General features: G+C 38.2%; 1 protein-coding gene across 1 annotated transcript in view; it reads right to left on the reverse strand.

The window, feature by feature from the left end:
- Positions 1 to 4,038: 4,038 nt before the first annotated feature.
- The window catches only part of ap2b1 (adaptor related protein complex 2 subunit beta 1), a 49,913-nt gene continuing 31,150 nt past the window's right edge, over positions 4,039 to 22,801 (reverse strand). The window contains exons 19-22 of the mRNA XM_082170717.1: positions 21,906 to 21,990; positions 21,652 to 21,738; positions 11,765 to 11,919; positions 4,039 to 5,448 (exon numbers count right to left, since the gene is read on the reverse strand). Of these exons, the coding sequence (XP_082026843.1) occupies positions 5,374 to 5,448; positions 11,765 to 11,919; positions 21,652 to 21,738; positions 21,906 to 21,990 (402 nt within the window). The 3' untranslated portion in view covers positions 4,039 to 5,373. The remainder of the gene's footprint in view (positions 5,449 to 11,764; positions 11,920 to 21,651; positions 21,739 to 21,905; positions 21,991 to 22,801) is intronic.

Raw genomic sequence — 22,801 nt, forward strand, 5'->3', positions numbered from 1 at the left:
CCCCAAATCTTCACGTCTCTTTCCAGGTTTGTTTTCACACGGATGCTTTAAAATGTAATCGTCTCCCCTTTTTACTTCTAATTCCTATTAGCAGTGTTTACTGGAATGCTTCTAAAGCAGGTAAATACAACAATTATTGTGTCAAAATGTCACTTTGAAATATTATGTTCCAGTTAATGAACATTTTTGATTATGATTACAGTGATTAACACATCCAAAATATTTCTGTGGAAATAATAAGGCTATTCATGGTCTGTTGTGGTAATTTGTTAATGCTTTTACACTTTTAAATTTCCCTTTAATGTTCGATAGTTGAAGGCGAGTAGAATCCTCTCATTACCCCATTTTTGAAAATACTTATTATTGCATTCATAGAGCGAACCTTTTGCTAATCGTTTACAGTTTAACGGAAGTTACTCCCTTAATTCAAGCAAAGAATCATGAGGTGTAGGAAAAACGTGGATATAACATGAGAAAAAAAGTCGTCCGTACGTGAAATGAGAGTCTACCATCCCCTGAGGTCATGACTCATGCGATGATAATGCCAATATGGCAGATTCAGTATCCAGATTGTTTATACTACACGCATGTAAATGACATACTTTACTAACAGTGCCAAAGTAAGTTCTTCTTTAAATGTAGACTAGAGTGACAGAACGCCATTTTGGACGCAGCGAGTCACTAGTTTGCTCCTTCAGTTGTCCAAGTGAAGGAGGCCTCATATGTAGGTTAATATATTTTCTCAGATGTTTCAGCTGTAATTATGATCAAAAAGTAACTTCTTTAAATTACACAAACTTGCACTGTCAATAGATTAAAATAAGCACAATTAATTTTGTTATTCCAGAAGTTCTAAATGCTCTTCTCAAACAATGAATATACAGTGAATTTTCCAGTTATTCATGATTACTGGATAAGGGTTTTTAAAATACACAAAGTCTCTTATGGTCACCAATGCTGAATTGATTCGATCATAAAATAGTCAAAACAGGAATTGTGTGAAATATTATTACAATTTAAAAGAACCAATTTCTATTTGAATATATTTTAAAATATCATTTATGTATTTATTAACTGTATTTATTCAGCAAGGATGCATTAAATTGATCAAACGTGATAGCAAAGACATCTACAATCTTACAAAAGATTTAGATTTCATGCTGTTCTTTCGAACTTTCATAGTAATTTTAACTGTATTTCTGATTAAATAATTAAGTATACATGAACACTACACTTCATATTTATTATTTTAGGGCTAAGAATCACACTTTTAAACACAGGAACCCTGGTTCTTGAATAAAAAAAATAAAATGACAGTTGTTTAAGTGTTATTAAAATACGAATTTTGAAGCTTGTTTTGACTTATTTCAAATCATTTTAAACCATCTTGCGCCCCCCTTTAGCCAGCCAACCCCTTTTGTTGTGAGTAGCTGCAAACAACAACAAAAAAGCTATAAGCAGAGGTGGGCACAAATACATCAAAAACTATTTTGTTACAAACTACAAATACTGGCTCATGAAATGTAACAAAATAAAATACAAAATACTGATGTGAAAAATGTATTTAAATAAAATACAAGTAATTAGTATTCTGAAAATACAAAAATACTCCCACAATAATCTTAAAGGGTTAGTTCACCCAAAAATGAAAATTCTGTCAGTAATTACTCGCCCTCATGTTGTTCCAACCGCGTAAGACCTTCGTTCATCTTTGGAACACAAATTAAGATATTTTTGATTAAATCTGAGAGCTGGATCACTCCTCCATAGGCTTCTAAGACACTATAACTTGCTGGCCCAGAAAATGTATGAAAGACATCGTTAATATAGTCCAAGTGACTCCAGTGGCTCAATCTTAAGATTATAAAGCGACGAGAATACTTTTTGTGCGCAAAAACAAAACAAAAATAACGACTTTATTCCACTATTCATTTCCTTCTCTCTGGGCCTCGAGTTTTTTCACGTAGTGTTTTAGCGCAGCGCGTCTGTGTTGTACGTCACACGCATCACACACATGACAAGCGTCAGCCAATAGTGAGCCTTACGTGTGACGTACAACACAGACGCTCTGCGCAGTTATACTACATGAAAAAACTCAAGGCCAAGAGAGAAGGAAATGAAAAGTGGAATAAAGTCGTTATTTTTGCGCACACAAAGTATTCTCGTCGCTTTATAAACTTAAGATTGAGCCACTGTAGTCACTAGGACTATATTAACGATGTCTTTAATACATTTTTTGGGCCAGCAAGTTATAATGTCTTAGAAGCCTATGGAGGAGTGAGCCAGCTCTCAGATTTAAAGCTACACTGTGTGATAATTTCCCCCATCTAGCGGTGAAATTTTATATGACTACCCAGTGAATATTAGTTTCTGTTCCTTTCAATTTCGAGAGCGTTTTAACTCCTACGGTGGCCGTATTATTCCAAGATTAACATGGCTTCCAGTTCGACTTCGTCCAATTGCGCCTTTAAAACTATCACCTGTGATCCGTCGCAGCACAGATTTATGTTACAAGGTAAACAATACTTTTTCACCATTGACGTGAGGAAAAGTAACGCAAGGTATACTAGAGGTCGTTCTGGCGTTATGCACAACCATGCTATGGTTAGACAAGCAACTATAAAACTTAGAATTTACACAAATAGGCTGGATTACCTGCCGAGAAGAAAGCAGGCATTCTCTCTTTCGCTTCCTTGGCGACTCTGCTACATGTCTTCGAAAATAGGCGTGATCCTCCATCAGCAATCCTTCAAATCTGCCGGCAGTCGCGAGTAATCTCCCCTCGCATTCGTCTCTGTGTCACTGAGTGTAAAGCGCGAAAGGCGAAGCTTGAATTTACAGGTATGTCCCTCTTTGGCTAATGTAGTTTCAAGATGGAGGGGCAACATGGCGACCGGCATTCGAACCCCTCGCCCGTATGTACATTCGATGGCAGATTATAAACTTACGAGAATACTTTATTACTTGAAAGAAGTAAATATACATTAATAAGCACATATATTTTTGAAAGAACTAAGTGTTTTTTGCTAAGAATCAACTAAAAAAATTACACAGTGTAGCTTTAATCAAAAATATCTTAATTCGTGTTCCGAAGATGAACGAAGGTCTTACGGGGTTGGAACAACATGAGGGAGAGTAATCACTGACAGAATTTTCATTTTTGGGTGAACTAACCCTTTAATGCCGTTTTTAAGAGGAGCAGCGCCACTTCTCCTGTGTTCAAAACTCATTCACTTCTTGGAGGGAGCCCGGTCTACAGGGTGTCACGTGATTTTTGTGCATCTAACCTGGACATTGCCATTGCCAACATCAGACCAAATATGGCATAATCATTTACTATGGTGATAAGCATATGGTGATTTTTCTTAAGTATTTAAGTATTTGAAATACTCTAAATACACTCCCTAAAAATATTTTGTTACAAACTACATTTTATTTTTTCCACACCTGCAAAATACAAATTACAAAATACACTAAAGTAATTAAATACGTATTTAAAATACATTTAATTGAAATACTGCCCATGTCTGGCTATAAGTAATGTGCAAAGATGCCAGTATGGTGAACAAACCGATCTCAACCGTTTGAACCGTCTCAAGAACGCACCTTAAATCTCAATACTGTGCATGTGACATAAGAGCTATTCAGTATTCAGTTCTGGCGCTCTTGCAGACCTGAGTGATTACGACATGCCTGTGTCACCTCCAGCACAGAGCTGATCTCATTGAAAACGACACCTATCTATCTATCTATCTATCTATCTATCTATCTATCTATCTATCTATCTATCTATCTATCTATCTATCTATCTATCCATCTATCCATCTATCCATCTATCCATCTATCTATCTATCATCCACCCATGCATCCATCTAGCTTTCACTAGTGTTTAGTATATGTATACACATACATACACACACACACATATAAATATATATATAACTAATCTTAAATTATGCAGATGATATAATAATAAAAAAAATAATACGAGTAAAAAGGTTAACTGAGAAATTCATAATGAAAAACATAACGAGGGTGCATGTTTGGGAGGCCAACACTGCTGACTTTATTTTGAATTACAACGATCCATAAAATAAACCTACAGAAATTTCATCAGACTTTTTGTTGAATTTGTGCATGTCAGACTTCACATTTCATTACTAGGACGCACATTGACAGTATAAATCATAATCATTAAAACTTATATTTGCACATATAAAGGTTAATGTATTAATATTTCACCTTCTTATACAAGTGTTCTACTGGCAGATGTTTATTGGACACTGCTTACATGCAGGTTCACAGGCACATTAGCAACTATGGCAACAAAAAAGGTTCACATTTAGTCACCAGCACCACCATGAAGACTAATAAAGTTTTTTTTTGGGGGGGGGGGACACACACACACACACACACACACACACACACACACACACACACACACTCAACTCTACTTAACAGTCCAAAAGTGATTCATCCTTGTATCGCTGAGTTTATGTTATTTAAATTATTTATTTTTTTGCATCCATATGTTAGAGTATTAGTTGTAAACCAAAGCGGAGCGAGGTTGTATAATAATGTTGAACAGATATTTCTAACACTCCAAAAACTACCGCACAAAACCTACTCACTTTCACGAGCACAATATATCACATATGGATGGATTCAGTCTGGGAATTAATATCAGATGACCCAATTATACAAGATTGATAGAAAACATGTTTTGAGTCTTTGTTTTTTTGTATCACATTAAGTTGATTCATAGCAGTTTCAACGATATAAGACATTGATGGAGTGTCGACATGTTCAACAGTGGTTAAGCTGAACAAGATAGACAAAACTTTAAAAGGAATGTGACGTTTTATGTTGGTCAAAGCATGCAAGGCTAATAGACAGCTGGCAATGTTGTACAATCGCATGAAGTAGCAGATCAGAGAACGAATGATGCATATCAAAAACTTACTATTTTAGGGGATATAGTGATTTTTAAGTGGTTACCATTAAAACAGTATAACTTTCATAACTTGCTTCAGTTTAAAGATTTTACTCGTATACTTTTGCCTTCTTCGCATAAGATGACAAATACAGGGCATGGCAACGTGAAGTACTGACAATGCGTTCAAACAATTAAAAAATATATAGCTGTGTTCCAAAATTCCCTTCGACACTATCAACAACATCAAGACATTTGGCTAGAACAGAACATGTGTGATTCATGCGTAGTGGGCACATTGAGGAAACTGGTACCTATAGATGGATTTAAAATAGTGGCAGAAAACATTGGAGAGCTGGATCCTCTGCCACAGAGGTGGTGGTGGCTGGTTGGGGAGGAAGGGACGAATATGTAGAGAGAGAAAAGGACGATAGAGACGTTCAGTTCTTCAGAATGGCATCGTACATCTGGTACACATACTGAGACACTTCTGGAGCCCTGCATTTCAGAGACAGCTGAAAGAGAAAGAAAAGCTATTTAAATGTGGTTTGCTTATTTAGGTACATAGAGTAAAAAACAGTGGTTAATTTCATACAAAAAAAAAAAAAGAAAATCTAATATTGACATTTATTATTATTATTAATACGAAAAATTAAAATGACAGGCAGAAATTGTCAATTATGGTTTCTAAATGTCTCACGATTTTCAACTGTTAATGCTCTCAGCAGCCACTCAATGTGGTCGACATAATTGTTTATTATCTATTTTTAAAAAGGGGACCTATTATGCTCTTTTTAAAAGTCTAAATTTCTATTAGAAAAAACACACATTATTTTCACATATTTGACATTGCTGCAACTCTATGAAGCCCCTCCTTCCGAAAAGCGTAGTGTGCTCTGATTGGTCGGCTGGACCAGTGTGTTGTGATTGGTCGGCTGGACCAGTGTGTTGTGATTGGTCAACTGCTTCCAGTGTGTTTTGGAAATGTCACACCCCTTAACATAACCGCAAGTTTCAACACACCAATGCAACTCAACCAGGCCGCATCCCTTTATTCTGCATATGCCTTGGGTGGGAATTATTTAAATGAGGAATACAGTAACGTATGTTCCCTGAAGAAAACTCAAGACTACAATGAGGAGTTTCAGGGAGTTCAGAAACAGTAAAAGACACTGATATAGAGAATAACTCCCTTTGGAGTGACTTTGAGCTTTGTAACTTTGCAGACCTTTTTCATGCGCAAACAGCAACATTACACACTAAAGGAAGTTGAAAACGTAAAAACGCATAATAGGACCCCTTTATTGTAGGCTGGGTCATATTTTCTTTTACGCTGCATAATTTTATTACGAGTTTGATTCCAAATTATAGATGAATTTGCACCATAATATTGTAATGTTGAGTTTGATTGGAAACACGGCCTGTGATGGCAACATAAAATATATTGGAAGTCTTTTCTCTTCATTTGTGCAAACACAACTATGCACTATGCATGATGATCATACAACATTTATTGAAAAATCTTTATCATTGTATTTTTACCCTGCTGTCCATATCCCTATCAGAACAGACCTTAGTCTATTTTTGGGTTGTGACCCACCAGATGATAATCAACACCACACTTTGATGGGCTATTTTCTACAGGTATATGTTTAGCACTAATATTTGCTATGAATGACTGCTTTAAGAGGGTTTTCCTTTTTGCTAGAGTTACAGCTTTTCACTACAAACCTTTGAGTGAAGTTTGATCAATAAAATGCTACCCATAAAAGTGTTAGAATTAATGTTCCCTTTAAGACCATAAGAAAATCTGCACAGACTCAAAGCTAGCAATTCTTGAAGTCAAATATTTTGTTAATATGCATGTCCAATAATTTTCAGTTTGGAACTGCAAGGACTGAAAGCCTAAAACAAAATGGATTTTAAGTTAATTCATAATAGCAAGAATAGTTTCTGAACATAAGGTAACCTGTTATATAGTATATAATACACTATATATAACCTGTTATATAGTGTATATACACCACATGGGATGTTTATATATGTGTACAGTACCGGTCAAAAGTTTGGAAACATTACTATTTTTAATGTTTTTGAAAAAAGTCTCTTCTGCTCATCAAGCCTGCATTTATTTGCATGAATTACAAAATGTCCCCCATTTGCTAAAATGACAGCAGCATGAACTCCACAAAACCTAATGATCATGTTCTCCATCATGATTTGAGATAATACAAAAAATATATTGAGCTTCAACAGAAGCAAGAACATTTGACCTTCTGTACAAAGAGCCAAATGATCAATGTCAGTAGTTACTTATTTGAAATTAGATTTTTGAATGTGAGTCTCAGACTTTCGGACTCCACTGTAAATAATAGTTTCTGTTTTTTTGTAATTGTATTTCAGTATACAATAAAGCATCCTCCAAGCGGAGGTCTACCAGCATTTCAAAAATATATATCATTTCTTTCATACAACCCCAAAACAATGGCACAGCAAACATTACAGTCTGTTTTTCTCCTCAGGTGGGCAAAGAACTATATTCACCCCGAGGAGCAAATATAAAAAATAAATAAAACCGACAATGAATACTTTTGCTCTTTTGGCTCAGCTCTTACTATCAATTCCCACTTCCCTTTAAAATGTCACCATCTTCGGATCGACCGAAGATAAATCTGTGACTTTTTCTTCAACTGAATGCATTGAACAATCCTCGGCCCGCCAGGAACATAATCCCTCATACAGCAGGGCTTGTATTGGTTACCTTACTTGAGGAATGTGTTTCCAGAGGTCTTGGCAGACAACAGCCCTCCATCACTGGCTGTTAGGTCAAACCGCACTGGTTAGACGGAGTCCAGTTATCATCTGTTCAGATCGGAGCCAGATGCTGCCAGGACACCGAGGGCTGAAGTCTCATTAAAAATCAATTGTCTGGGATCAGGTAGGGATTCTGATCGCACTGATCCGTCCTGGCCTCAGGGGGCCTCAGGCAATCAAGCTCAGCAGAGGTGTCTGAACAGATGCCTTCTGAATAATAAAGAGGGCTCTATTGCTAATCAACCGATTAATCTATTTAGCAGCCTCTTAATTTGAACACCAACTTCCCAATGGAAATTTATGGAGTCCGTGGCAGCTGCTTTGCTGGCCAGTCAGTCGGGATTGGTTTCATTTGTTTTTGTCCTAAGGACTAAGGTGAGAATACTTTTTACTCACTTGAAATGGAATCACAAGTTGAAAATAAATCACTGAATTATTTCAACTGTTCAATCAGATGCCATTTTTATTCTGTCCACCAACTGCAAACTATAAGCACAGGATTGTGTGGAATCAGAGGCGGTGAAGAAGCATCTATGCCAGGGATGTGCGCAATGACTAATTTCACTGGAAATTTTGCAACTCTCCACCGGAGAAAGTCTGTAGGCCTTTATGCGATCCATTCGAAATATATATGAATGCTAAAATTATAAACAATGTATATTAAATTTAAATGTATATATATAATTTTTTCCCAAAAAATATTTATTCCTAAGCAGAGCCATAACCTTTTCTTTACGATTCCTATCCCTACACTACAATTACCTGCAAAGACAGCATTTTTCAGGCTTCAGACGCTGTCCATCTGCTGCGTACACAAATTTACACATCACTTCGTGCTTAGCAGTCAGTTGTGAAGATCTGAAGAGGGATTTTCTGTCTAGCTTGTCATAAAGCCAGTTTTATCCCAGTGCTTTGTGTTTAAAGAACAAGCATTAAAACTGTCGAATGTGATGCTGTAATTTGGCTCACCCTCACTCATATGATTATAACAAACCACTGTCAAATGTGCAGCTGGAGCTTTTCCATCTCCAGTGTCATGCTGTCGCCAAGCAAAGGTTCACTGAAGGTGCTCAACTTGTGTTCTGTGCCTCACTGAGCAAAAGACTATTTCAGTTCACCAGGCAGAGCACTGTTTGGCCGCTGCTGTTTGGCTCCACATGAATTATAAAAACTTGCAAGTGCACACACTGAACGGATGATGAGCACTCATTGCCATACTTTGCATCTCAATATCAAAAACGCAATCAGATTTGATATCCGATGAGAGGTTTGTGAAGAACTTTTGATATAAGAAAGAAAGGCTGAAACTACAAAAAGGTAAGTTAAGAGTAGGGTAGGAAATGTTTTTCATAAATTCTTTGTGTTATACTGGTTGAAACTCTGTTCACACACATCCTGAAAGCAATCAATATTATAAGTAGTCTAAATATAAAAAAAAAATATATAAAAAATGTACATGTATGTTCTGTGGAAGTCCCAGGACCAAAAAATATTTGTCCAATCATTGCATTTGGCCCGAATGTCTGCCTGCCTGTCAACATATGTATTTTTAAACCTCGGCGCATCACTCTGCAGCAGTCAGGTGCAGTGATGGGAATAACGGCGTTATAAATAAACGGTGTTACTAACGGCGTTATTTTTTTCAGTAACGAGTAATCAAACTAATTACTGCTTCCTCCATTACAACGCCGTTACCGTTACTGTCAATAAAAATGCGGCGTTTTATATATTTTATATACAGTATTATATTGAGAGCACTTTTTGTTAAACTTACAATTGTGAGGAAGAAAATACTTCAAGTAGGCTATACAGAATGTCTACCAGTTGTAAAGGTGTGTGAGTTTTATCATTTTAATTATATGCACTAGTGTATGTGTAAGTATATTTTTATTAGGCTACTATTTATTTATTTTTGGTACATTTCTTAAGAAGCATAATTTATTTGTTGGCCAGTTGTGGCCTGTGCAATAAATATGAAAAGTTCTAAACCATCTATTGTTTTATTGTTGCACTATAGTAATGATAATATTTTAATATTTAAGTTAATAGGTGTCTCTCACATTGTCCCACAGCAACATTAAAATAGTGTAGATTAGTGTACAATGTTTTATAATAATAAGATGTTCTATTTAGTGTCAATTTCATTCATTTAACATTTCATATTGGGGGTATCCAAGAAATTTCTTATATTTAAACTTTTTTTTTTTTTTTTTTTAACGCAATAGTTACTTTCCCTGGTAATTAGTTACTTTTGTAATGATGTAATTCAGTTACTAACGCAGTTACTTTTTGTGAGAAGTAACTAGTAACTATAACTAATTACTTTTTTTAAGTAACTTACCCAACACTGGTCAGGTGGTACAAGTAAGAGCGCTGTAAGTTCACGTTCATTAATATTGTAATGTTACTGTTGTTGTTGTAATGTCTTCTGGAGGAGACGTGGCTCTGGAGACGCTCTGAAGGGAGGGAGCAAGCTTTCCCTCTCCAAAATTGCCTACTCTAGCTTTAATGATGTTTTTTTAAAAAAGTGTACAAAACTAAAATGCCTTTTAACTCAAACATTGACGAGTTTTTAAACACAGTTTTCTCAGCTTTATGTCCGAAATGTTTTTGTTTTTTTGTTTTTTAATGAAACTTGCCACATTTAAGTGTTGATAAAAAATAATGAATGAAGATAGAATGAAATGCATTGCTTGCTTTTGATAAATTTACTGTTTACATATTCATTCAACAAAATATTCTGGGGTGCATGAACGTTTAATGAATATCATCAAAAATGCTGCCGCTGGCATACAATAAAACGTTGGCGGGGGAAATAATTAAAGTGTTCATTTTTAAAAATGTATCTCACTTCACTTTCCAGTTAGTGTTCTCATGTGATGACATCTTACATGACGAAAGTACAAGAAAAACTATTATTATACTATAACTATACACTACTATAAAAATATATAAAATTCCATTATCATCTGTAAACAGTTATTGCATTCTGCTACTGAATCTTTTGCAGAATCACATCAAAAGAAATTACATTTTATCAAAGCTAAGTGTCTGCAGTCACCAAAGTTGAATGTATTATTCTATGGTATTCAGATGTTTTTGTCTTAAAAAGACAATAAATAATTTCAAATGGGTTCTTCTTATAGGCTGCGCTCAACTAGCGTAGTCTGATTGACAAGTGAATGACTCTTAAGAGCTGGTTCTTTTAATGAACTGGGCAAAATCAATCAAAGGTCTTTGAATCAGATTAACAAATTGCTTGCTGTATCTGTCAAAGCTGTTACTGAATAAACATCTGATTCACTTATTGAGTGCATGTTCTCTCAGAGGCACACTTTAAAATAAACCAAAAGCAGAATATAGTTTACTAAACTTGTTGACTTAATACAAAATCACAGAGGAGAGGATCAAAAAAGTCAAAGTCGAAAAGACTTTGCATATAAGCAGAATCTCATTAAGTGGCAGCCCTCTCCTCTGTGATTTTGTATTAAGTCAACAAGTTTTGGACCAAAAGTCATGCATGTTGCTGTTTGTGAAGATAATTCAGGAATGTTCCCCAGGGCACTGGAGATCCATGAGCTAAAACAGGGATCAATACTCTACCTGTCGGCGACAAGCCTTTTCTGAACGCTTCATGCTGCTCTTGACCTTCCTGTTCATTTAATGCATTAGGCAAGCAAGTCGAGCAGAAAGCACGGCTTTCAGGGTCATGAATTTATCATGTTTAAAAAGTCTGATCTTCAAAGCAGTGAATTACATAAAGTGCTGAAAACTTGGAGTGGATTGGTGGACAAATAAATGGATATAAAAAATAAAGCAAGTTTTATGTAAATACAGTACTCTGTCAAAGTGAGGGATGAAGGATGTCCTTGAATATGTTCTGGACAACGTCAAAAGCATTTTGTTTGTCAAGGGACAAGATTTATTTTGCTCTTTTGTATTAAATTGGCAAGCATTTGTCGAGCTGGACTTCGTTTGAATACCCAATTGTTGAATCTTCGCGCTGTGAGTGATTACCGTGTAATTGGGATTGCCAGGTTGTATGCGGAGTTCGGCGAGTATCCAGATCCCGTTGGTGAGTTTCAGCGACTGATACAGCATGTCCTGGCCTTCTACGTTCCTCTTGGCGATGGTATAGATATTGTTGTTCTGCAGTTTGCCTGACACCGTATCTGCCAATACCAAAGACAACTGGTTACCCAACAAAACATTCACAGAAGTCTCTCAACAGAATACAGTATAAGCAGAAAAAGCTACCATCCATCCAATTTAAAAACCTCATGAAAAGGTCTGATGGACACTTGTATTAAATATTCCCTAAAAAGTAAGTACAAGTGTTCCCTATTGAAACAAGAAGAGTACATAGCAATACATACATTTAAAGGAAAAAAAACAGTTTGTACCATGGATAAAATCAATAGAGGCTCTTTAAAAATTTATACATTTCAGCCAGTTTCTTCACAACCAGCTTGTGGTTGGGAAAGTAATAAAGTATGAGCATCAGCACAACCAAAGACACACAATTAACCGAAATTTGCTACTTGCTATGTCCTAATTGGACACAGGTGGTGTTTGGGAAGTTGACATGTAATTTTACTGTGCTCAAAGAAAAAGGACATACATCTTTTGTTTCTTTCACCATTTGGCTGAAAAAAAAAGGCTTTATCTGCAATCACAAAATTATCTATTCTTATTATTATTATCTAGTTAATTATCTAACTTGAAATAAATTAAGATAAATTTGACCAATTAGACAGACACACAGACACATACACACACTCTTTATTGGGTGCTACTTGACAATTGAAGTATTGCCCTAAAAATTTCAAATAAAATTTACCTGCGATTATTTTTCATTTGCAGTGCGGTAATTTTAATTTTTAATGCTTATATGGAACTACTTCAAAATGCATTTATTCAGTCCTGCAGTGTTACAGAAATTCAGAGACTTTCCGCTTAAATATTATGAAATATTACGGAATACTTCATAGTCCAAATACTTCACATACAGAACCATTGGTGATTAAAAGTGGTGAAAATTATGACCTATTAGATCATCTAAGTAAGATATACAATATGTATAAAGCTTCAACTCTTCGTGTTAGTGTTTTTTAAAATATTTTTCATTTCATCATACCATTTTACCATGATCAACTACATGGTGATAATACGGGCAAGAAGGGACCTTCTCATTCTGTAAGATATTTTATTGGACAAAACCTTTTATGATCAACTAAAAAAAAAACATTATCTTAGTGAACATGTTAACAAAAACCTCTTCCTAACATTAGAAACAAGCATGCATATTAATGTCTTAAACAGCAGATTAATTTACACATCATACTATGACCCTGAGTGATGCTGTTCTGGAATCAGACACTACTGAGCCATATCACTGTGCTGTGAGAGCATTGGAGAGCGTGGAACGAGAGAGAGAGAAGAAATGATGAAACCCCTGGCAACAGAGAAAGATAAGCGCTGAAAGACAAGGACAGGCCGCAAACAAAGTAAAGGGGCACAATAAAACCCAATCGAGTGTTTAAAGGGGGAGAAAGATGGATTGGGGAAATAAAAAGCCAGAAGGGTCATGGGCAATGAAGATGAAAAACATTTATACACAGACAGAGGGAGGTCTGAGGACAGAGTCAGCGGTTATATAAGCCACAGAATCAGGTGATGACAGCTGGTGTTACCAACATGTGGAGTGTGCTGTGACTCACTCCAGTTCACACTGACTGACTACACACACTACTGCTGTCAATCCTGTGAGTCTGCCTTCACAATACACAGCGGACACACAGAGGGAGCTGCTCGAGACAGGGTGAGGAGGGACACAGCGTAATATATATATATAAGGAATAATTGACGACGGGCTGTTGAATTATTAGAAAAAGAATGCAGCCACGACGCTTATACTACGGTTACCATTGTTCAGATGATGTATTTCAAGACGTTTGTCAGGTTTTTGTCCTTAAAACGGTCTTGTGTGTAGGACTCATTTCTTACGCATCTAATTCCCAAGCCTCCGTTGCTAATTCCAAAACATCATTTTAGAGCTAATAACGGAGACTTGAGTCACTGAGAGCAGTGTGTAGTTATTAATGCAGTTATTAGAGAGAGAGAGAGAGAGAGAGAGAGAGAGAGAGCTTAATGTATTGAATTACCTCAGTCTGTGCATCTCTCAACAGTGTTCGGCACCAGCGTCTAGCGAAACTATGAGAACCGTCACGTAGCTTTTAAGTTGTTAAACTATTTTACTGATAAAATCATCAGAGCGGTGCTGACAACACGTTTCTGTGCGAGTGTGTGTCCGTACTGTATGTGTGTTTGTTTGAGTGGGAGAGAGAGTGCGAGAAAGAGATGTGTGTTTTTCCATAATAACTAATAAATGCATTAATACATAAATAAAACCAACATTTTGTGGCTAAAAAACGTGGAAATAATTGGTTGTTTTTTACGGTGACCGGGAGGGGACATGTTCGGTTCACTTAGTTTTGTCGTGGCCACAACATATAAACTCGTGGGAACGTCATATTAAGCCGTGGCCTCAAGATCATATGTTGAGGGAACGATATATTTTTCTCGTGGCCACGACTTCATATTTTGAGAGAACGACATCTATTTCTCGTGGCCATGAGTTATGTTGAGAGTACCACACCAGTCAATACTGTACATATACAGCAGTCAGAGATGGAGATGACTGATGAAATAACATTTTACTTTGAATTAGGAATGTCATATAAAGATATAGTGCGGTCTCTGGCATTAAGACATGGGTACGTAAGTGAAAGACACCTGAAGCGCATTCTTAAGTTGAATGGGCTTTTTCATAGGAATTGTTTAAGTGTACTAGTGGGTTTCATGGAGGGGTGAGATGTCTACATCACAACGTCTAGCTACTTCGGTGCTCTCAAGGCTCGGTGCTTGGACCACTTCTCTTCTCCATCTACATGTCATCACTAGGACCTGTCGTTCAGAAACATGTTTTTTCCTATCACTGTTATGCTGACGACACACAACTCTACCTCTCACTCCAGCCAGATGATCTGACGGTAGCTGCTCTCATCTCAGCCTGCCTGACAGACCTTTCCTGCTGGATGAAGGACCACTACCTTCAAAGACTTACAAAGACAGAGCTGCTTGTGGTCTCGGCCAACCCAGCACTTCATCACAACTTCTCCATTCAGCTTTGTTCGTCAACCATTACTCCCATCCAGGACAGCCAGGAACCTTGGAGTTGTGATTGATGATCAGTTAAAGTTCGCAGACTACATTGCTAGAACTGCCCGGTCCTGCAGATTTGCCTTATACAACATTAGGAGGATCATGCCCTTCCTCACAACACATTGTCCAAATTTTCATCGTCAATTTGCTGGCTTGAATGAAATACTCGGGTCACGAATAAAGTCCCGTTTAAGGCAGTAAACAAAAACAAATTATGAGAAACTTAAATGAACAAATAAAGTAAATTATGACCAGGGTAAAAGGAGGGGCCCGTATCGCGTGTGAAGATTCGGTTCCCACGTTATAAAACTGGTAGCCACAAGAAACGGATGTCGTTCCCTTAACATACCCAGTACAACATACCCAGACAACATTGTAAAAAGGAGGGGCCCGTATCGCGTGTGAAGATTCGGTTCCCACGTTATAAAACTGGTAGCCACAAGAAACGGATGTCGTTCCCTTAACATACCCAGACAACATCCCTGGACGCGTACTCAGGGCATGTGCGGAGCAGCTCGCTGGGGTTTTTACAGACATTTTGAACCTGTCTCTTGCCCAAGCAGCTGTACCAACATGCTTTAAATGCACTTCCATTGTGCCAGTGCCAAAACACTCCAGCCCGAAGTGCCTTAACGACTACCGCCCTGTAGCACTCACACCCATCGTAATGAAGTGCTTTGAGCGGCTGGTCCTGGCACACCTAAAAGACTCTCTTCCATCCACATTGGACTCACACCAGTTTGCCTACCGTAGCAATAGGAGCACAGAGGATGCAGTTTCCATGGCACTGCACTCTGTGCTCACACATCTGGACAATAAGAACACTTATGCACGCATGCTGTTTGTTGACTTCAGCTCAGCATTCAACACTGTCATCCCAACTAAGTTAATAGCCAAACTTGGAGACCTGGGCATCAACACCTCCATGTGCAACTGGATTTTGGACTTTTTGACCAACAGACCCCAGAATGTTCGATCAGGCTCCAACTGCTCCACGTCCATCACACTCAACACTGGTGTACCACAGGGCTGTGTGCTAAGCCCGTTTCTCTACTCCCTCTTCACCTCCGACTGCAAGCCTGTGTACGGATCTAATTCCATCGTCAAGTTTGCGGACGACACTACGGTGATTGGTCTCATCAGCAACAACGATGAGACTGCCTATAGGGAGGAGATCAAGCACCTGGCCACATGGTGCACTGAAAATAACCAGCTCCTCAACACCACCAAAACGAAGGAGCTCATCGTGGACTTCAGGAAAGTGTCAAGAGGCACACACGACACCATCCACATCAATGGAATGGCTGTTGAGCGTGTCTCCAGTTTCAAGTTCCTGGGGACCCACATCTCGGCGGACATGACCTGGACAACCAACACCTCCAGCCTGGTCAAGAAGGCTCACCAGCGCCTTTTCTTCCTGAGGACACTGAGGAAGAATCAGCTTTCCTCCACTATCCTGGTGAACTTCTATCGCTGTGCAATAGAAAGCATCCTGACCAACTGTGCTACAGTGTGGTATGGGAGCTGTTCTGTTGCAGAGCGCAAGGCACTGCAGCGGGTGGTGAAAACCGCCCAGCGCATCACTGGGACTCCACTACCTGCCATCGAGCACATCCAGAGGAAACGCTGTCTGCATCGAGCGCGCAGCATCCTTAAGGACTCCTCTCACCCAGCCCACAGACTGTTTTCTCTCCTGCCCTCCGGCAGGCGTTTCAGGTGCCTCCGGACCAGGACCAGCAGACTAAAGAACAGTTTTTTCCCCAGAGCTGTCTCTTTATTAAACTCTAACCCTCATTGATCCCACTCCCCTCATATACTGATTGACTCTCCTCTCCCTCCTCACACCTGCCTCCATTTTGTTATTTGCAATACTATAATGTTCATTTGCACTGCTGACTGTTATTACAGAAACAACTGTTTACATATGCATCTTGCACTACTACCTTGACTGGAATATGCTCAATTTGCACTGCCGACTGTTTATTTACAGTACCGACTGTTTACATATACATTTGCAATACCATACTTTAACTGTAATATGCAATTACTTCCACTGCACTTTCACTCGGATAGCTTCTGTCCAAACTTTATTTGCACTACTTTAAATCCATTGTTATACTGCTCATTTTAGCCTAACTTATACATATATCTATTTGTAAAATTCTGTTTATAGTAATAGCCATCTGTATATTATGCTCACATTCTGTTTATAGTAACACCCATCTGTATATATATATTCATAGTACATATCTATCTGTAAAATTCTGTTTATAGTAATAGCCATCTGTATATTATGCTCACATTCTGTTTATAGTAACACCCATCTGTATATATATTCAGTACATATCTATCTGTAAAAATTCTGTTTATAGTAATAGCCATCTGTATATTATATTCAGTACATATCTAGCTGTAAATTCTGTTCACAGTAATAGTTATCTGTATATTATATTCATAGGACAAATCTATCTGTAAATTTTTGTTTATAATAGTATTCAACTCTATATTTATTCAGTACATATCCATGTTCTGCACTTATGGAACCACTGTATATCCTGCACTTGCTGCTATTGCACTTCTGGTTAGACCTAAACTGCATTTCGTTGCCTTGTACCTGTACTTGTGTAATGACAATAAAGTTGAATCTAATCTAATCTAATCTAATACGATCTCATGTCCACGAGATATTATGACGTTCCCAAGACTTAATATCACATTCCCACAAGTGTATATGTTGTGGCCACGACAAAACTAAGTGAACCGAACATGTCCCCTTCCAGGTCACCGTAGTTTTTATCCTATTGTTGACTATATTTATTTGCTCGGTTAGTGTCTTGTGGGTTTTGGTTCTGTAAGCTGTAAAGACCTTTGAAATAACTGAAATCATTTGGCGAAGTGATATAGAACTGTAATGCTGTCAAGACCTGCCTGGAACTACTTTAGGCCCCGATCACACCAAACTAGGGTGACCAGACGTCCCGAAAAATTCGGGACAGTCCCAAAATCTAAGCTGTTGTCCCGAATCCCGAATCCGGCCCTGGCCCTAATTGTCACGAAAATTGTACTAAAGCAAAATATTGAGTAGTAATTGTCTGATAAAATATTAAAAACTGTCCGTGGAGGTTGAGTTGTCCTGCAGCCACCCCCCGCCGGCTGCTCATTGGCTGCAACATCCTTTTTATTTATTTTTTATTTTATTTTTTTAAACAGTGCCGCGACCTATCAATCACTCCTTTATGACTGGCTGCCTGCACATTCACTGTCCTCGCGACTGCTGCAACTTGCACTCTCTTCATCTAGGCCTACTCTAAAAAACAAAAAGGAGCAAGTTGCAGCAGCAACGAGGACAGTGAATGTGCAGGCAGCCAGTCGTAAAGGAGTGATTGATAGGTCGCGGCACTGTGTGCAAAAAAAAAACTTCGGCCTAATGTCTGATGTCGGGTTACACAAAGCAAATCATCTACACAATTATTTAGTTTTCTTATTTAATGACCAACAATTTAGTTGTAATAATAATGTTGGCACAAGGCTTATTAGCCTTCTAGACTATAGCCTGAAAGGTCTGATTTACGCACTGTTACAACAGTCATTGTTTTTTTTGTTTTTTCACAGTGTTGTTTTTTTGTGGCAGACTAAAGACTAATGACAGACTGTTGATCTTTGAATAAAAATATATTTTATTATAGGCTATGTAGTCTAATATCATAGTAGACTTTGCTTTTTTTTCAACTGCAAAAACACGAGGCGCAGCAGGCGGTAAAACGCGAGGCGCAGAACGCTCACTCCCATAGGAAAACAATTCAAAAAAGGCGCCTCTCACTGCAAAAATCGCGTTTGGTGTGATCGGGGCCTTAGCCGTGCATTTTCCTGAAAATAATGGCAGAGCTTAGAACATTCATCAACCAATCAGAATCAAGCATTCAACAGCCCATAGTAAAATAATACAGATTTGCTCAAGGAAATGCAAAACATGCTGCCACAATGCTAGGGTGTTGTGGGTGCCTGCCGTGCGGTTGCTAAAGTGTACATCACAACGTCTAGCTACTGGGGTGCTCTCAAGGCTCGGTGCTTGGACCACTTCTCTTCTCCATCTACATGTCATCACAAGGATCTGTCATTCAGAAACATGTTTTTTCCTATCACTGTTATGACAACACACAACTCTACGTCCACACACACACACACACACACACACACACACACACACACACACACACACACACACACACACACACACACACACACACACACACACACACACACACACACACACACACACACACACACACACACACACACACACACACACACACACACACACACACACAGGCTAAAAAGTTCAAAATAAATGCATCCCTAGTTATATACATCTAGAAGTAACCCATGTCCTGTCCACACCAGAGATGAGAACCTGTGGCATGAAAGCATGAATTTGATTATTCTTGATTCTCTGTAAATGTACAGGCAGCAATTCTGCAGCATATCAATGAGGTTTGTAAACGGTTGTAAAACATTAACGCTGAAAACTAATTAGAGATGTTTATTTTCTGCTGAATTAAGCGCTGAAATTATTCATCATTAGGAATGTGCTGATCCACGGACATGAACGCATGTCATCCTCCTGGACTCAAGAACTGTGGCTGCATTCTGATAAAGAACAAATCAGCCAGTCTCAACAACAACAAAACATGAAACGGCTTCCTACTTATTCAATTCTATGGGGAAAAAAATCAGTCATTTACAAATAATACCAATGCACACAGTGTGGGGAAAAGGCATTCGGTTATATCTTGCCCTCGCTTGTTTGCTCCATTACGTGGACATTGTTATTCAAGTCATGGCAAGCTAGAGTCAATCAGCATCTCACAATAGCAGTCGATTATTCTCTACATGCTAATAAACACGATTGAAACTGAACTGCATGGCTTCTCCAACCAAAACAAGGCATCAGAGTGAAGAGAAAATAAATAAATAAATAAATGAATCAAAGCCTGGATTTGTCAAACTACTGCTGTTTAGTGTGGCACTACATGCGTCGATCACCCTACAGGCGCTTTATAGTCATGGATAAAATTGCATCTGTGTGCCGTGTGTGCGCTTGCTAAAATGAGAGCAGATGAAAGCAGGGGAAGTGAGATTGTCTGACGTCTAGTAATTAAGGAACCTCTGGGCGTCTGATCAATAATTTCAGCGAGTGAAACAGGCTCTCTACGCTGGCCCCTGTGTTCGGCTGCTGCTGTATGCTCAAATTGGCTCCAGGTTGATGAATACAAATAGCAAGCTGATAAGCCTAGAAATAAACCAGCTCTGTCAAAGTCTGTGCACACAGCCAGCCACGTTCCACAGCATTTTTACATTGCCACCAGACTAAATAATTAACTATGAACAATAACGAAATGGTGGGAATGCTTTTTCCCCCCTTCCATTGGCGTCAAGAGACTCTTTCTGCTTTTTAAAATCTGAAAGCTCGCACAGTACACAGTGGATGTTGTACTAAAGCTTTAAGCAAACAATTCAACAATATTGATGGTTTAATATCAAAGCATTGTGAAGTTGCATTCATAAATCGAGAAAGGAAGCTATTCAAATATATTCGGGACTATGGTGAGCCTTGTTCAACAAGCTTTAATACTAGGGGTGTAAAAAAAACACTACAGTAAGATTAGTATGTATTACACTGTCATGTCTTATTCAAATCAGAATACAAATCTCTCTCTCTCTCTCTCTCTCTCACACACACACACACACACACACACACTTGAATATGTGGTTTGCGGGGACTCTCCATAGGTGTAATGGTTTTTATACTGTAAAAACTGTATATTCTATCACCTAACCCTACCCCATCACAGAAAACTTTCTGCATTTTTTCAATTAAAAACAACAACAAAAAACCAAACACACAGTTTAGTATGTTTTTTAAACCATTTGGATTACGAGGACACAGGAAGTGTCCTCATAAACCACGTGTAAGTCTACGTTGTAATACCCATGTCATTATACACATTTGTGTCCTCATAAACCATATATACAGACACACACACTGTAACTGGGTTTTCATTTTTGGGGGAGGACTTTCCATTGACATAATGATTTTTATACTGTACACACTGTATATTCGATTCCCTTACACTAACCCTATCCATCACAGAAAATGTTATGCAGTTTTAGATTTTTGAAAAACATCACTTAGTATGATTTATAAGCTGTTTTTCCTCAAGGGTACCAAAAAATTTCCCCAACAAGGACAACTTTGTGGGGGCCCCATTTTGTCCCCATTAAGAAGGGTTTACCAGGCCACACACACACACAAAATCAACGAGTAAGTCATTGAGGCATTCATTCACTCGATTTGTTCAAACGGCTGATTCCCTTAAACGGCTTGAGCTGTATTTGTGCTGTAAAAAAAAAAAAACTGTCTCTCAACCACAGACACATTGTAGCAGGTTGTAACATGCTGGATCAGGAGCCAGCTTGGGTTTAGGCAGAGGCCAAAATACAAAGAGGTAAGAGCGCTCTGCCAAACAGAGCAAAGAGACCTTTGCAGCTGCCCTGCTATTTGCAAACTTTCCTCTCTGCTAAATGCCTTTGATTCAGTGACCACTGATCCATACGTTGCAAAACACCTACACACAAACTCGAGTCATGAGTAGTGCATGTTGAGGACTAGATCACCTCACCTGCGTTTAAGTGGCATTCTTTGATCTGGTACTGCAGCTCATTCTCATTTGGAATGTCCTTCCATGTGGCCAAGAACACCTGACGCTCTGTTGAGGAAAAGTTTACAGGTTATCATATGGGATTGGCCAATCAGTGTCTATAGTATGTTCAATCCTGGCTACATCTCATCAATCCACTCTTTTATTAAGCCTAAGCTCAATCAAAACCGGTGAGCTGTTTTTAGAGTGAGCATGTGTGCGCAGCGTGCTCGTACCCATTTTGCCGTCCTCCACGAAGAACACGTTGAGAGGGATCAGCGTGCTGAAGTAGAAGACATCAATATTGTTTTTCACAGCCACCTGCAGTGAGGAAGGTTGAGTGGTCAGACTTTTAAATACACTCCACCGTATAAGGGGACTAAAACGCCTCTGCAGCCTGGCTGCAGTTTTGATACCACACTTATTTTCCAAATGGAAAACGCTTTCAGCTGCATGGAAAATGAAAGAATAGGAGAAGGGGAACAAGAAGAAAGGCACAAGAGCATAAGAGAAGGCTGGTAGAAGTCAATGGTCAGACCCCGTTGATGAGTTCTTTCATATTTTACACAAATGTTATTAGACTCTAAACCGAGCCATGGAAATCCAATGAATAAATTATGGCACAATTGAGCCTTTCTATTTTTAGACAACCAGTGTGTCTATTGATGGCAAGAAAGTTTATTTGTATTCTTGTTTATTAATAAAAGTAATAAACTTTTTTTTTTCTGGATTAATTTAGAGGAAAGTGTGTTATTTTTCATGTTTTGGCCAACAACAAATAGATAATATTAAAATGCTAGATTTTGTCCAAATAAATTAAAAAGAAATACCTAAAACCTCAAATTTATCATTTTAAATGCTAAAAGTACATTTAGGCATCACAGCCTTATAATGCACGGTGTTAAAAAAAGATTACATTTAACAGTGTTATTAAATTACTAGCATTTTAATGTAATTAAACCGATAAATGTAAAAAAAATTATCTTCTCAGTCTGTCAGTAACACTATTTAGTTCCTGTCTCTATGAAGCCCCTCCTTCCAAAAAAGCACAATGTGCTCTGATTGGTCGGCCGGACCAGTGTGTTGTGATTGGTCAACCATGTTGAGTGTATTTTGGAAATGTCACACCCCT

The sequence above is a fragment of the Leuciscus leuciscus genome (assembly GCF_965113295.1).
Source record: "Leuciscus leuciscus genome assembly, chromosome: 5".
Taxonomy (NCBI): Eukaryota; Metazoa; Chordata; class Actinopteri; order Cypriniformes; family Leuciscidae; genus Leuciscus; species Leuciscus leuciscus.